The 16,312-nt window shown below is 44.4% G+C and overlaps 1 protein-coding gene across 1 annotated transcript; it reads left to right on the plus strand.

Moving 5' to 3' along the window:
* Positions 1-1,984: 1,984 nt before the first annotated feature.
* On the plus strand, positions 1,985-13,225 carry LOC117347775 (nicotinamide N-methyltransferase-like). Its single transcript, XM_033919133.1, has 3 exons — positions 1,985-2,175; positions 6,244-6,451; positions 12,694-13,225. The coding sequence occupies exons 1-3, from the start codon at positions 2,025-2,027 to the stop codon at positions 13,130-13,132; spliced, it is 798 nt and encodes a 265-aa protein (XP_033775024.1). The 5' UTR covers positions 1,985-2,024; the 3' UTR covers positions 13,133-13,225.
* Positions 13,226-16,312: the final 3,087 nt, after the last annotated feature.

The raw sequence follows: 16,312 nt of genomic DNA on the forward strand, positions 1-16,312 counted from the left end.
GGTGAACAAAGCCATGGGACCAGACAATTTGCACCTAAGAATGCTCAGAGAATTGAGCGATGTCCTGGCGAAACCGTTGGCTGAGCTATTCAATCTCTCCCTAAGTAAGGGGAAAGTTCCCCTGGACTGGAAATTAGCTAATGTCGTTCCTCTGCATAAAAAGGGTTGCAGGGCAGAGGCTGCGAATTATAGACCGGTGAGTCTCACATCAATAGTGTGCAAACTCATGGAAACACTAATTAAAAGCAAATTGCACACGATCTTGAATGAAGGGAATCTTCGGGATCCCAGTCAGCATGGATTCACCAAGGGTAGGTCCTGCCAATCCAATCTCATCAGCTTCTTTGACTGGGTAACAAGAAAGTTGGACTTGGGAGAGTCTTTGGACATCGTGTACCTGTACTTCAGTGAAGCTTTTGACAGTGTCCCACATCGCAGACTGCTAAGCAAGATGGAATCGATGGGGTTAGGAGAGACACTAACTGCATGGGTCAATGATTGGCTGAGTGGCAGACTTCAGAGGGTGGTGGTTAATGGTACCCTCTCTAAAACATCGGAGGTGACCTGTGGAGTGCCGCAGGGCTCGGTCCTGGGTCCACTCCTTTTCAACATATTCATAGGGGATCTGACTCAAGGGCTTCAAGGTAAAATAACACTATTCGTCGATGACGCCAAACTATGTAATATAGTAAGTGAATGCAATTTACAGAATTATATGGCGCAGGACCTGCTTACATTGGAAAGTTGGTCCTCAACCTGGCAGCTAGGCTTCAATGCTAGAAATGTAAGGTCATGCACCTAGGAAGCGGAAATCCATGCAGGACGTACTTCTTGAACGGAGAAACTTTAACTAGCACTTCAGCAGAACGAGATTTAGGAGTAATCATCAGTGCAGACATGAAAACTGCCAATCAAGTGGAGAAGGCTTCATCTAAGGCAAGGCAGATATTGGGTTGTATCAATAGAAGTTTCGTCAACCGAAAACCTGAAGTCATAATGCCGTTGTACAGGGCCATGGTGAGACCTCATCTGGAGAACTGTGTGCAATTCTGGAGGCCACATTACAGTAAAGATGTGCGCAGATTTGAATCGGTTCAGCAGACAGCCACCAGGATTATCTCGGGGTTCAAGGGTCTCTCGTATGAAGAGAGACTGAACAAATTGCATCTCTACATTCTCGAGGAACATAGGGAGAGGGGAGACATGATCGAAACATTTAAGTACCTCACGGGACGTGTCGAAGTGGAAGATGATATTTTCTTTCTCAAGGGACCCTCGGCCACAAGAGGGCACCTGCTCAAACTCAGGGGCGGAAAATTTCATGGCGACACCAGAAAGTATTTCTTCACAGAGAGAGTGGTTCATCATTGGAACAAGCTTCCAGTGCAGGTGATCGAGGCAGACAGCGTGCCAGACTTTAAGAATAAATGGGATACCCATGTGGGATCCCTACAAGGGTCAAGATAAGAAAATTGGGTCATTAGGGCATAGACATAGGGTGGGTAAGCAGAGTGGGCAGACTTGATGGGCTGTAGCCCTTTTCTGCCGTCATCTTCTATGTTTCTATGTTTCTACTGTACTTGCCATCCATTTCGTATCAGGTAGAATCCCTTTATAGACCGTCCTCCAAACCTCTTTTCTTCTACTCCACTTTTACACACTGAATGAGTGACATGCTACTTTGCTACCAACCTACTGCTGCTGTTTTCCTATGCTGCCAAATTTCTTTGTTAGACTGTGATCCCCTTAGAACTGTCCAGTTCAGAATTTGCAGTATAACAAATATAAAAAAATGTAAAATTTAAATCTGTCTTATGACTGCCTTCAGTCAACAGCCCACAAATAAAGTCAGATGTCTGCAATTCATGCTTGTATTAGCATGTATCTCTCTTGCTTTGGTATGTATCCCGAGAAATTTGAATAAATTATCACTGAAGGGCTAAACGATATTTAAATGTTCTCATTATAGAGGCGGACTGCAGAATAGGCAGATGAAGAGTTTCACCAGATTCTGAAAGGATAAAATGGAATCAGAATTTACCACCCTTGAAACTTACGAGAAGTGTTTTGATACCAAGATCTATCTACATACCTACTTTACTGATTCGGGGCTCTGCTATACCAATGGCTACATGCAATTTATAATGGAGAATATGATTAAAACATTCTCCTCAGGTAAGTGGTGCTTTACAGGATAAGAGTGGTTGATTTAATAAGAGATTATGGCCTGCACTGTTGTGTCCTAGAGAAATGTTTTGCTAATGAAAACATCCTCTGCTAATTCCTGACAAGGGTAGAATAATTCAGGGAGGTTTTTAGGAACATCTAGCTGGGGATATCACCTAGATCCAGATTCCGCCCAAAAGGTTGTTTAGTCCTTGCATTATACTGCTGTATGCAAGAACTTCTTTCCTTTACACCTGGCAGAATTCTGTGCAAAACTTTTGAAAATTCTGTACACAATATTTCAAAATTCTGCAAGTTTATTTGTACTGTTTTGCATAGAATTTTCCTATCTTAAGGCCTAAAATTCCTTCCTGTCTTTTCTTTTCTCAGGTTCCAGCCTTCTTAGTTTCCTCTCTCACTCCAACTGCAGTTCTGTCTCCCTCTAAATCCCACCCCTCTCTCTCTCTCTTACACCTCCTTGGCCCCATAATCGGGCATCTCTCTCTTTCTCCCTCTCTCCACTAGCTAAGAATTTCTTCCTCCCTTCTCATCCTTGGGAGAGTCTTTGGACGTCGTGTACCTGGACTTCAGTAAAGCTTTTGACAGTATCCCACACCGCAGGCTGCTAAGCAAGATGGAATCGATGGGGTTAGGAGAAACACTAACTGCATGGGTCAATGATTGGCTGAGGAGCAGACTTCAGAGGGTGGTGGTTAATGGTACCCTCTCTAAAACATCGGAGGTGACCAGTGGAGTGCCGCAGGGCTCGGTCCTGGGTCCACTCCTTTTCAACATATTCATAGGGGATCTGACTCAAAGGCTTCAAGGTAAAATAACACTATTCGCCGATGACGCCAAACTATGTAATATAGTAAGTGAATGCAGTTTACAGAATTATATGGCGCAGGACCTGCTTACATTGGAAAGTTGGTCCTCAACCTGGCAGCTAGGCTTCAATGCTAAGAAATGTAAGGTCATGCACCTCAGAAGCGGAAATCCATGCAGGACGTACTTCTTGAACGGAGAAACTTTAACTAGGACTTCAGCAGAACGAGATTTAGGAGTAATCATCAGTGCAGACATGAAAACTGCCAATCAAGTGGAGAAGGCTTCATCTAAGGCAAGGCAGATATTGGGTTGTATCAATAGAAGTTTCGTCAGCCGAAAGCCTGAAGTCATAATGCCGTTGTACAGGGCCATGGTGAGACATCATCTGGAGTACTGTATGCAATTCTGGAGGCCACATTACAGTAAAGATGTGCGCAGAATTGAATCGGTTCAGCGGACGGCCACCAGGATGATCTCGGGGCTCAAGGGTCTCTCGTACGAAGAGAGACTGAACAAATTGCAGCTCTACACTCTCGAGGAATGTAGGGAGAGGGGAGACATGATCGAAACATTTAAGTACCTCACGAGACGTGCCGAAGTGGAAGATGATATTTTCTTTCTCAAGAGACCCTCGGCCACAAGAGGACACCCGCTCAAACTCAGGGGCGGAAAATTTCATGGCGACACCAGAAAGTATTTCTTCACAGAGAGAGTGGTTGATCATTGGAACAAGTTTCCAGTGCAGGTGATCGAGGCAGACAGCGTGCCAGACATTAAGAATAAATGGGATACCCATGTGGGATCCCTACGAGGGTCAAGATAAGGAAATTGGGTCATTAGGGCATAGACAGGGGGTGGGTAAGCAGAGTGGGCAGACTTGATGGGCTGTAGCCCTTTTCTGCCGTCATCTTCTATGTTTCTATGTCTCCTTATCTCAAGAAAGGTACAGTGGTGCTAGAGAAGTTTCAAAGAAGAGCGACCAAGATGATAAAGGGGATGGAACTCCTCTCATAGGAGGAAAGACTAAAAAGGTTAGGGCTCTTCAGCTTGGAAAAGAGACGGCTGAGGGGAGATATGATTGAAGTCTACAAAACCCTGAATGGAATAGAAGTTGATCGATTTTTCACTTCGTCAAAAAGTACAAAGACTAAGGGACACTCAATGAAATTACAGGGAAATACTTTTAAAAACAATAGGAGGAAATTTTTTTCACTCAGAGAACAGTTAAGCTCTGGAACGCATTGCCAGAGGTTGTGGTAAGAGCAAATAGAGTATCTGGTTTTAAGAAAGGTTTGGACAAGTTCCTGGAGGAAAAGTCCATAGTCTATTATTGAGAAAGACACGGGGGATGTCATTGCTTGCCCTTGATAGGTAGCATGGAATATTGCTATTCCTTTTGTTTTGGCCAGGTACTAGTGGCCTGGATTGAACACTGTAAGAATGGGCTACTGGGCTAGATGGACCATTGGTCTCACCCAGTACGGCTATTCTTATGTTCTTATGACTTTGGAGAAGCTATAGCTTCATAGCAGAATTGAGTACAAAGGGTACACGGACACCTGTCCTGTTACAGCTTAACTGAGCATGTACAGGAGAGTGGACATTAGTGGCTGAACCACGCCTGCTGAATTAAGAGCTACTCATTCAGCATAAGTTGAACTTGTACAGAAAACATCTTCATCTGGCAAGGCTCAGCATTCCCTCCAGCCATGAAAGCAAAAAATCAGAAAAGGTGAGGTGAGGTGGCTCAGGCCCCTGAGGCCTATTGTGGCTGCTCCCATCCCAGATGCAGAAGAAAGAAAAATAGTAGTTTTCTCCATAGACAGCGGAACGCTGTTTGGTTTAGGGAGGAGGCCCAGGAGCTCCACCCTAGCTCCAGTGGAATCCTATAACCCATCGCCAACTCCCAACTCAACCCCCTACCTCCTCTCGGCATTGCACATTAAATCTTTGGGGCAGCCGCCGTGGAGTGTCAACAAGCCCCCGGAAGTAGAATGAAGAGTTCCGGGGAAGACCTGCTCGTTGACGCTGCACAGCGGCTGTCCTGAAGACATAAAGTACAAATCAGGAAATGGGTGGGCACCAACTGTCGACATCTAATTTTTGGGGAGGCCATGGCCCCTGTAGCCTTCCCCGTTCCGATGCCTATGGTTTTGTCAACTAGAAAGTAAAGAAAGTTGCTGAAACAATATTATAGAGGTACTTCTTGCCACTCCATTCCCATAATTTGGCACCTGAGATGGCCATCTTAATGATAGGACTGCCCCAGCTTTACTTTATTTAAGGAACTTCTACTTTATGGGAGTTGAATTAGAAAATTCCCTAAAAGATAAACATTTATGATTCATCAATTTCATTAAAACTCATTTGCTATCTCCAGACATTTTACTAAGAAAGTATTTTAAGAAGGTCTTGGGTATTTCACACCAGGGTGTTCTAGTGAAAATGCTTTTTATATTCCTCAGAATGCAGTTGGGGGTAGGCCAGCAGAATGAGCCTGAGGTATTGGCAGTTTCTCACAGCATAGATTTAACAGCTTTTTGGAAAGTTTGACTGAGGAGATTGCCTTAGATCCATTTTGCTGGTCTTCACTTATGAGAAGGAAAAAGTTATTGTACTGATTTTATATTAGGCCTAAGAATTTGTTTGTTTTGTGGCCATAATGTGCTTGTTTTTCCAAATGTGTTCTGTGCCATTTAAGCCCAAGTATATTTGATTTTGGAAGGTACTTTTTTTGTGTATTCCTTTCCTGATGAGTAAGAAGGGATAGGGTGCAAAAAGATATACCGCAATTGATTTGATTGCAGTTAAAAGAAATAAATTACATTACATTACATTACATTAAAATGTATTTGGGGTAGGTTACCTCTGTAATTTAGTTTTTATTTTAATGTTATATGGGGGGGGGGAGGATTCTTCTCTTCTTAATATGGACTTAACTGACAATTTTATGCATTTCTTGTATGTTCTTCCTGCATCTATGTTTGTTCAGTTATTCATATTTGCTTTTCTGGATTGGAGTATAAAAATTCTTGGAAATGGAAAAAAAGGGAGTAAACCCAGATCTGTATCAGTCCTGTCAGTGTGTCTGGAATCAGTTGGCCAGGAGTGGATATAGGAAGAGAATAAATTCAAATCATTTTCCTTCCCTCCATACAAATAACTTGAAGGGATCAGAACTTAAAGGGTTTTAGGAAACCACTTCAGAGCTCTCTTCTTGAACTTTGTGTTTTAATTTTTCTAAACCAGGTGCTGTACAGGGAAACATCCTGCTTGGCATTGGCTTGTTTCCCACCATCTACCAGCTACTCCCAGCCTGTAATTCTTTCAAAGAAATCATCATCACAGATTTCCTGGAACAGAACCGGCAGGAGATAGAGTTATGGCTGAAGAATGAGCCTGAGGCATTTGACTGGACTGCAGTGGTGAAGCTTGCATGTGAGCTGGAAGGCAACAGGTATGGGAACTTCTCAGTACGATCTGTTGCTAGACAGTTTTTGCTAATCTGTACAGCTAAAAAAAAGCTGCCGTTTTAACTGTTGCTATGTTGGCAAAATTTACTGATCTTTGAAGAAACAATATATTTACAGTGACACAGGCACTTTGCCAAAACATGTGGAGGGGCATAACCAAAAGGGACATCTAAGTCCGTTTACGTCCATCTCGCAAGTCATCCAAAGTTAAAAAGAGCCTAAGACACATTTTCGAAAGATACGTCCAACTTTTTTTTTACTTTCGAAAATCTTCTAATTATACGTCCTGCCAATCTGATCATCCAAGCCACTAAATCGTCTATCTTTATACCACATTTCCGTCCAACCTTCCGTCCAAGTCCAAAACGCCTAGAACAAGCCCTGTTGGATGTGGGAGGGGTCTGCAAAGTGATGGACTGCACACCCAGACATGCCCACTAAATAGTGGGGTACCTTACAGGGCATTGCTTTGAACATCACAAAAAGGGTGCCATGGATTCTCCTCACTACAGCTCCCTTATAGGTGACAGTGAGCCCCCCAAACCACCTCCAGAATCCCCTAGACCCACTTATCTATCACCCCAATAGCCCTTATGGCTGCAGGAGCCACTTATATGCCAGTAAAAAAGGTTTTGGGGGTATATAGGGCAGTGCACATGTTTCAGTATCAATGCAGTGATTACAGGGGCTTATGGGCATGGGTCCAACTCTCTATGGGTCCCTAACCCACCCCCAAGATGATTTAAGCTGCCTCCGGGCTGGACGACTAGGCTTTCCTATGCCAGGCGGCCAGGTGATAATGGACTGGAGGCTGAAATTTAAAGTTGTGAATAAAATTTTTATGGGGGGGTTGATGATCACTGGGGTAGTGTGTGGGGGGTCTGTGTTATGTGTTTTCAGTGCTTTTCTGGTGAGTTCAGGTGGGTTTTTGTGACTTAGACCATGTTTTATATGGTCTAAGTCACAACGTCCAAGTTCCGTCTAGGCTCTGTTGTTAAACTTTCAGTTATACATGCTGTACGACTAAGTCTAAGCCGGCCCACGTCCCGCCCAACTCCCGCCCTCAACACGCCTCCCGAAACGCCCCATTTAGCTTTAGACATTGAAGGCCTAGGTCGTTTAGAAATACATCCAAAACCCGGTTTTATTATTGGCGCTTGGATGTTTTTGAGAAATGTTCGTCCAAGTGCCGACTTAGGCTGGTTTTTGGACGTTTCTCTCTTTCGATTATGAGCTCCATAGCCTATGTCAAGTCCTGTAATAAACATAAGAACATAAGTATTGCCCCTGTCGGGTCAGACCAGAGGTCCATCGTGCCCAGCAGTTCGCTCACGCGGCGGCCCCTCAGGTCCATGACCTGATAGTGCTCATACCCTAAAACTCTCATACGCTTTTCGCTTAATGTCCTGTAGAGTAACCCTCTATCTGTACCCTGCAATCCCCTTCGCTTCCAGGAAGTCATCCAGTCCTTTTTTGAACCCCAGAATTGTACTCTGTCCTATTACCTCATTTGGAAGCGCGTTCCATGTGTCCACCACCCTCTGAGTGAAGAAGAACTTCCTTGCATTCGTTTTGAATCTGTCCCCTCTCAGTTTTTCTGAATGACCTCTTGTTTTTGTTGTCCTCGCTAGTCTGAAGAATCTGCCCCTCTCCACCTTCTCTATGCCTTTCATGATTTTATAAGTCTGTATCATGTCTCCTCTCAGTCTCCGCTTTTCCAGGGTAAAGAGCCCCAGTTTGTCTAACCTTTCGGCATATGAAAGGTTCTCCATTCTTTTTATCATCCTAGTTGCTCTCTTCTGGACCCTCTCAAGTATCGCCATGTCTTTCTTAAGGTACGGTGACCAGTATTGGATGCAGTATTCCAGATGTGGGTGCACCATTGCTCGATACAATGGCAGGATAACTTCCTTTGTTCTGGTAGTGATACCTTTTTTGATAATGCCCAACATTCTGTTCTCTTTCTTTGAGGCCGCTACACATTGCGCCGCTGGCTTCATTGTTGTATCCACCAATACCCCCAGGTCTTTTTCTAGGTTGCCTTTCCCCAGCATCCTCCCTCCCATCGTATAGCTGTACATGGGGGTTCCATTTCCCTATGTGCAAGACCTTACATTTCTCCACATTGAAGCTCATCTGCCATCTTTTTGCCCACTCACATAGTTTGTTCAGGTCCCTCTGCAGTTATTTGCATTCCTCAACAGTTCTGACTCTGCTGGAGAGTTTTGTATCGTCCACGAACTTGATAACTTCGCACTTTATCCCCGTTTCCAGATTGTTAATGAATATATTGAACAGCAGCGGTCTCAGCACTGACTCCTGCGGGACACCACTCGTGACCCCTTTCCAGTCAGAGTAGTGTCCTTTTACTCCTACCCTCTGCTTCCTATCCGCCAGCCAATTTTGGACCCATCTGTGGACGTCCCCTTCCACCCTATGGCTCCACAGTTTCTTCAGCAGGCGCTCATGGGGTACCTTGTCAAAGGCTTTTTGGTAATCCAGATATACTATGTCTATGGGGTTACCTTGGTCCAAATGTTTGCTTATCCCCTCAAAAAATGCAGTAGATTCGTTTGGCACGATCGTCCTTTACAGAAACCGTGCTGGCTTGTTCTCATCAGTTTATTTTTTTCTATATGCTCATTGATACCTTCCCTGATCAGTGATTCGGCCATCTTCCTTGGTACTGAGGTCAAGCTCACCGGTCTATAGTTCCCTGGGTCACCTCTCGATCCTTTTTTGAAGATCGGTGTAACATTTGCAATCCTCCAGTCCTCCGGGATTACCCCTGTTTTCAAGGATAGGTTGCAAATATGCTGGAGTAACTCCGCTGTTTCGTCTCTGAGCTTTTTCAGTATTCTCGGGTGGATCCCATCTGGGCCAGGAGATTTGTCAGTTTTTAATCTATCTATCTGCCTGAGAACGTCTTCGAGGCTTACCTCCATGCATGATAATTTTACCTCTTGATCCCCCTTGAAGATTTTTTCCGGTTCCAGCACATTGGATGTGTCTTCTTTTGTAAAGACCGACGTGAATAACTTGTTTAGTCTATCAGCCACCTCTTTTTCCTCTTTCATCACTCCTTTCCTGTCTCCCTCATCCAGAGGTTCCACCTCCTCCCTTGCTGGCTGTTTCCCTTTTACATATCTGAAAAATGTAAAAGGGAAATAGCCAGCGAGGGGGATCGAGAGAGAAAATTAGATGCCAACCCATCCTTGGAGGCCATTGTGCTCTCTTTACTTGGCTTGGTTTCCTGTGCTTCTGACTCCCTCTGTCCTGGAAATAAGCACATACACACGTGTACCCCCAATATGTACATAAAGTTAAGTGTGCACTGACTGTTCAGATATAGCTTTACTCAGAAGCATTTCAAGTATTGGGACTGGGAAAGGGACTGCATTTATTTGCTTGCTTTTGAAAACAACAAACACTGGGTAGTAGGGGGGGGCGGGAATCACTCTGCCCCAGCTCCAAAATAGGAGAAATCGCCTTCCAAAATCAAATATACTTTTTTAAATCAAAATATTTGTTATTACTAATATTATTATTGCCATCAGATTTTTTTGACAGAAACCGAGTGTAGGACAAGCCTCAGAATTCCACTGGGAGTTACACAGAGGATTTCTCTAAGCTCTTTTTCTTTCTTTCATCGGCATAAAAATGACCCTCTGGTACTCAACATTTCAAAATATCTTAATTACCAAATCAGTTCATATTATCATCCGTTTCATAATTTAAATGTGTATTATTTATATTAAAATACTTGCTGTGATCCTTTTAGAGATATAAAGCACCATTCCTGGGCCACTTCAAGACTTTATTTTCACCCTATTAGTCTTCAAAACACCCCCTCCCATTCTCAGAGCTTTTTTGACTGCTTTAAAAAATCTGACGCTGACAGCATTTTGCGGCTTGTAGTGTTGCTGCATCAGGGAATTTACACGACTCCAAACAGGTTTTTCAAATATTTAAGTCCACAATTAGTATGCCATAGCAAGTAAACTTTCTGCTTACTTACATACAATACAATTTAATACAATACAATTTTTATTTGAATACCGCCAATACCTCTACAATGTTCACAGCGGTTAACAAACAATAAAATATCTAATATTAGGCGCTTGGAACTTCCCTATCTTACCAAAAGGCTCACAATCTAACCATCAGAGGCTGGTCCCAACCATTGTCAGATCCACAAATCCACAAATAGACAGGACATCCAAGTGCCGATAACAAAACCAACTTTCTGGACGGTGTAGTGGGATTTCTTATGCCTCTGAATGCAACTGTGCACCCCACAAACGAACTCCCGAACGGCCCCCGAACTCTAAGCAGCGTACTGCGCTAACCCCGCCCTTAGGTGTTCAGGAATAATGATAATTGTACAAATATTACCAATCAAATATTGTTTATTGAAATTTAACAGAACTCTTGAGTCAAAAGGCATTTGTGCAATGGAGCCATATATAGCCAGGCGTGACAAAATGCATCTTTCCTAGACAATATGAATTCAAATTACCACTCCCACTCAAGTCACTTATATACTTTTGCAGTGATTAATATGACATCACTCCTTATCAACCAATCAGGCAACAGGGGCTGGCCGTATGTTTTTGAACAAAGAAATTCCTTTAAATATAGTTGCTAGGCTCAAAAACAAAGTTTTACAAATTATACACAGCAATTTCTGAATGTATAACACATTAGAGGAAAAGTTTGAATCCAAACCCAGCTCTCTGCCAGGAACTCATGCTTTGGAGAAACCTGACAGTTTCAAGTTTCACTGACACATACACACAAGAAAAAAAGAAAACATAATTCCTATGCTGGAGGTCAACCTAGCTGACCTTTGTCTACCCTGGGCCTCTAGAGGGTTTCCATGGTAACTATTCCTTCAGCCTTATCCTAACGAGCTCTAGATGTTGCTCTCAGGCCCTCTTATGATTTTTTAATATCTTATAAATGTAAAAAGTTTGAAATTAAATACAAATCATTCCATCACACATCCCATATTCAGTCACACTCCATATTTCATTCATATTTCAGCTATATTCAATAATTATTGTTAAGGTACAAATAAACTATCTATTCAAAAATATGAAACCTTATATTTTCCCTCCTACTATCACAAGCCAGACTGAGAGGTCTGGAATAATTAAACCATGAAGTCAAGGCGGGAAAACTACAATAGTTTAGACAAAGAAAAGACACAAAGAGAGACAGAACGAAACATGGAGGCAGTTTAATACCTCTATGTATACATAATTTTCCTTATGGTCTTGCTTTACCTAGCAAAATACGTACATATGAAATTCTCATTTTCTTACGCTATACATCGGTTTCCTGGTCTTTTGTTTATTATCCTGACTTTTCAAAGTTTTAAATGTGTCTGCATGTACATAAGACCCTCTGATCAGGACTAGAAAGGTCTCTGTCACGCCCTGCTAGTTCTTCTGCGCTATTTGCGCCATCCAGGCTTTCTACAACCCCTGAACAGCCCCCCCTACCCGGTTCCCCCTAACCCCGGACACCCTAACTTACCTTAATGTTGGCCAGACTGACAGGTCTCCAGTCCAGCCAGTTGGCAGGCCCACCATCCTCGGGATGGTGGGCCAGGGCCCGATTGGCCCAGGTGCCTAAGGCCCTACCCACAGGAGGGGCCTTAAGTGCCTGGCCAACCGGAATTGGCCCAGTTGCCTTAGGTCTCTCCTGTGGGCGGGTCCTTAGGCACATGGGCCAATCCATCCCATGTGGCTAAGGCCCCGCCCTTTAATAGCAGATACTACAACTAGTAGTAGAAACCTTCATACCACACCTACCAGTAATTTAATATTCTACCACCATCACCCCATCCACAGGCATCACAACTCAGCATTAACGTACTCACAGCAGATACTACCCCCATTAGCAAAGGAGCCAACTTTTCAAAATGTTTGAGGGTGTTAAATGCAATAGAAATTATCCCTCACTGGACAGCCAATGAGTTTGCTCAAGCAGCCACAGATCTGGCTCCAATGACCATCAGTACAAAGCTCCCCCACAATAACAACCAGCAGTATGGTTCAACACGAACACTAGCAAGGCCACTTCCTTTATTATAGGGATGTAGTAAAATATCTTTAGTATTTGCCCATTGCCTGCCTACAATTTGTCTTTATTAGCTATCCCGATTAGTCCACTATGATGACGTGAAGATGATTTGGATAAAGATTATTTTCCTTCATAGGAAGAAGTGGACTGAGAAGGAAGCCAAACTGAGAGAAACAGTGAAACGTGTTCTCAAGAGCGATGTCACTCAGAGCAACCCGCTGGATCCGCTGGTGCTGCCTGCAGTAGACTGCTTGATCACATGTCTGTGTTTGGAAGCCGTTTGCAAGGACAAGCACACTTTCTGTTGTGCTCTGAAAAATATCTCATCATTGCTGAAACTAGGAGGATATTTAATAATGGGGGGAGTACTAGGTGAAACTGGTTACATGGTTGGTGAAAGGAAATTTTCCTGTTTGCCCCTGGATAAAGAGTTTCTGGGGCAAGCAATAGCTGAATCAGGTTACAAGCTCCTGCAGCTGCTTACCCATTTTCCAAATAATCAAGAGCCCACATCTTTGGCAGATTGTGTTGGATATTTTTTCATTCTCGCACAGAAACAGACAGGGCAGGATTAATTCATTGAGCGCTCATAGGCACCAGGGCAGGATTAACCAATAGGCCAAGTAGGCACGTACCTAGGGCCCGAAATGGTCAGGGGGGCCCGATGAAGGAGGGCATCAACATTGTTTTTTCCAAATGGCGATGAACCCCTCCAGCATCGATTGGCAATGCGGGCCCCACCCTGATCAGCAGTGCGGCCCCCCCCCATCGATGGAAAGTAAGACAAGCAAGCAATGTGGGTTAAAAAGGCAAAGGGAACTGTAATTGTGCAAGCGGTGCTGCTTTCCCAAAGCTTCCCTCTGTCGCAGCTTCCTGTTTTCGCCTGGGCGCATGGTGGGGTGAGGCGGGGAAGGGGGGCCCTCGAATTGTATGCCTAGGGGCCTTCGATGAATTAATCCTGCCCTGCTAGGCACACAGGTCCACTGGGCCCCCTGCCCTACCGCACCCACAATACCCCACCCTCTTCCACACCCCCTGCCCCACCCCTATTTTTTTACTTCTTTATTTCTACTTTATTTATTTATTTTAAAATTCAAAACAAAGATTACCATACCATTGCCAGTGTAGTTTTTCTTCTATGCAACCTCCAAACATCTCTGACCAAATCCCCCTCCCTCCTTCCTAGAGGAAGAGATCTTCAGTTGGCAGGGCTTTGGGAAGCCCACCAATTTATATTTTGCATTTGGGTAGCAGGCATGGGGCATGACGGGAAGAAAATTTAGTGCCTGCCATTTTATCGGACTAACTCAATTAGCTTTCAGAAGTTAATACCTCTTTCTTCAGGTCCGTAAACTATACTGCTGTTACAATATCCCTGTCCTGACCTGAGGAAAGGAGTTATGGTCTCTGAATTAGTAAAAAAAAAAGTATTAAAATTAGTCCAATAAAAAGTATTACCTTATTTCCATTTTCTATTAATAAACAATTATCAACACAGCTATAATAATACTTTATCCTAGAGCAAAAATAAATAAATAAAACAAATTTAAATTTTTTTCTACCTTTGTTGACTGGTTTCTGCTTTCCTCATCTTCTCATCATTCTCTTACTTCCATCCATTGTCTGCCCTCTCCATCCAGTGTTCGCCCTCTCTCTCTTCCATATGGTATCTTCCCTCTTTCTATTTCCCTTCAACAAACTATCTATCCTGTGTCCCTTCTCTCCTGTGTCCCATCTCAGATTCACCCCCTCTCCATTTTTCTGGACTGGCATCTCTATCTCTTTTCCTTCCTCCCCTCATGCCCTAGCATCTCTCTCCTCTCCTTCTATCTCTGCCTCCCCCTCCATGGTCTGGTATCAACTTTCTTTCCTTCTTTTTCCTCCCTCCCATGGTCTCGGCATCTCTATTCTCCTCCTCTCCCTTCCCTGATCTTCCCTCTCCCTCCTTTCTTCTCTCTCACCAATTGGGTGCAACAGCATTTCTCTCCCCCTCCCCTTCCCCTTCCCTCTCCCTCTCATACACCTGTCGGCAGCACACAAATTCTTTTCTTCCTCCTGGGTTCCCGACTGCCTGCCCGAAAACATCAGGGGGCCCACTGGCATTAGGGGAAGGCAAACAGGCTGTCCAGGCATCTCTTCCACTTTCCCTTCCAGGGCCAGTAGTAGGGGGCAGCAAACAGGGCAGTGGGCCCCCGAGTGTGTGGTGAGGTAATTTAAAAGTCCTCGAGGTAGAGCATTGAAGGGGAAATTTACATAACTTTTGAAACCCAATACCATAAGAGCATAGGAAGCAGTTAAAAACAAAAGGAAAGGATTAGAGTTGCTAAAATCAACACAGAAGACCCCTCCCCTAGACAGGGTGAAGAGGTTTACTTAATTAACCCTGGGGCACTTGCACCTCCACAGAGCCGGCACTAGTGAATAAAAGATTTGCAAAAGGGAACAAAATGAGAAGCCCACACAAAGCCCAAATAAAGCCCACCCATATACCTAGGCAACATGAAAGCTATAGGCTCTATCCAGCGGCTAGCACTCTTTCCTCCAAGGGCTCTCCAAGGTACTGCCGTTCCCGCCCCCTCCTGCCTACACTGCACTCTCTCCAAGCGGTTCCTCTTCCTTGTCACTCTCCCAGATAGCCTTCCTGAACAAAGCTGACCTCAACCCCGCGTCCATCCCCCTAACCTTCCATGGAGCTAGCCCGGCAAGGTGTAGGAGAATGGGGTACATCACTGAAAGGCAGCCGGGAGCCCAGCAAAAAAATGGGGAAGGGCTGGAACGCGGCCTGAATACAACCTCTTCCTCCATCTCCTTCAAGGCTAACCTTTTACTGAACAAGGGCAACAATACGAGGTGCAGGTCCCTTCCGGCTTGCCTTGCCTCCTTGGCGTTGCTCCCAGCTGTTTGTTGTTGATATTTTGCCACCGCCCGCTTTCCTCTCACAACTCTAGCCATGGCGAGAGGCAGCCATCAGGCATGGGCCCCGCGAAACTCAATCCACTCCTTCTCCTCCACTCCGCTTTGTCTTTGAAGTCATCCACACCCACTGTGGCAAAGGAAGTTGCGGCAGCAGGGATCGGGTACCTAGCTCCCTGCCGTTGCCGGGGGACGGGGGCCCGCATCTGCAGTGCCATTTGCAAAAAAAAAAATAAAAAAATTGAAACCTAAGTCATGTTAGCCCTCCTTCAGCGGGCCCCCCTGACAATTTTGGGCCCTAGGCACATACCTACTGGGCCTACCCGTTAATCTGGCCCTGAAAGCAAACCAAAACCATTTAGAGAGTGTCAATTCCACAAGAGAGACCATAATCTGGAGAGAACCCATTTCCTGTCTCCTGAAACATGGGAACACAATGCAGACCTAATCTAGGGCTAGATGCACTAAGTAGGATCAGTAAGACCGTGTTGGTTCACTCCGATCTGATTTTTGACCGATTCTAAAAATGCTATTGATGCACTAAAAGTTTTGCATGCAAATGAGTTGCAAAGACGTTCATCGTAATCCCCGTCTCTCCTGTCAGATTGATTGCTGTGAGAGCGACACACTCATGCGCAGAGCCAGCAGGGGAAGCCCCAAAGCAGCCTCCTGCCTCTCAGCTGTTTGGGGTAGGACAACTTTTTTTTCTTTATGGGCTTTAGGGGCTGAACTATCAGTGACAGGTAAGTGACTGCTTGACCTGTCGCTTTTTATGGACTGTTAAAACCCATGGTTTTATTTTTGTGTATAGCCAAGCGATGTTAGTGCATCAGTCGCTTGGC

This window comes from Geotrypetes seraphini, chromosome 13, assembly GCF_902459505.1.
Source record: "Geotrypetes seraphini chromosome 13, aGeoSer1.1, whole genome shotgun sequence".
Classification (NCBI taxonomy): domain Eukaryota; kingdom Metazoa; phylum Chordata; class Amphibia; order Gymnophiona; family Dermophiidae; genus Geotrypetes; species Geotrypetes seraphini.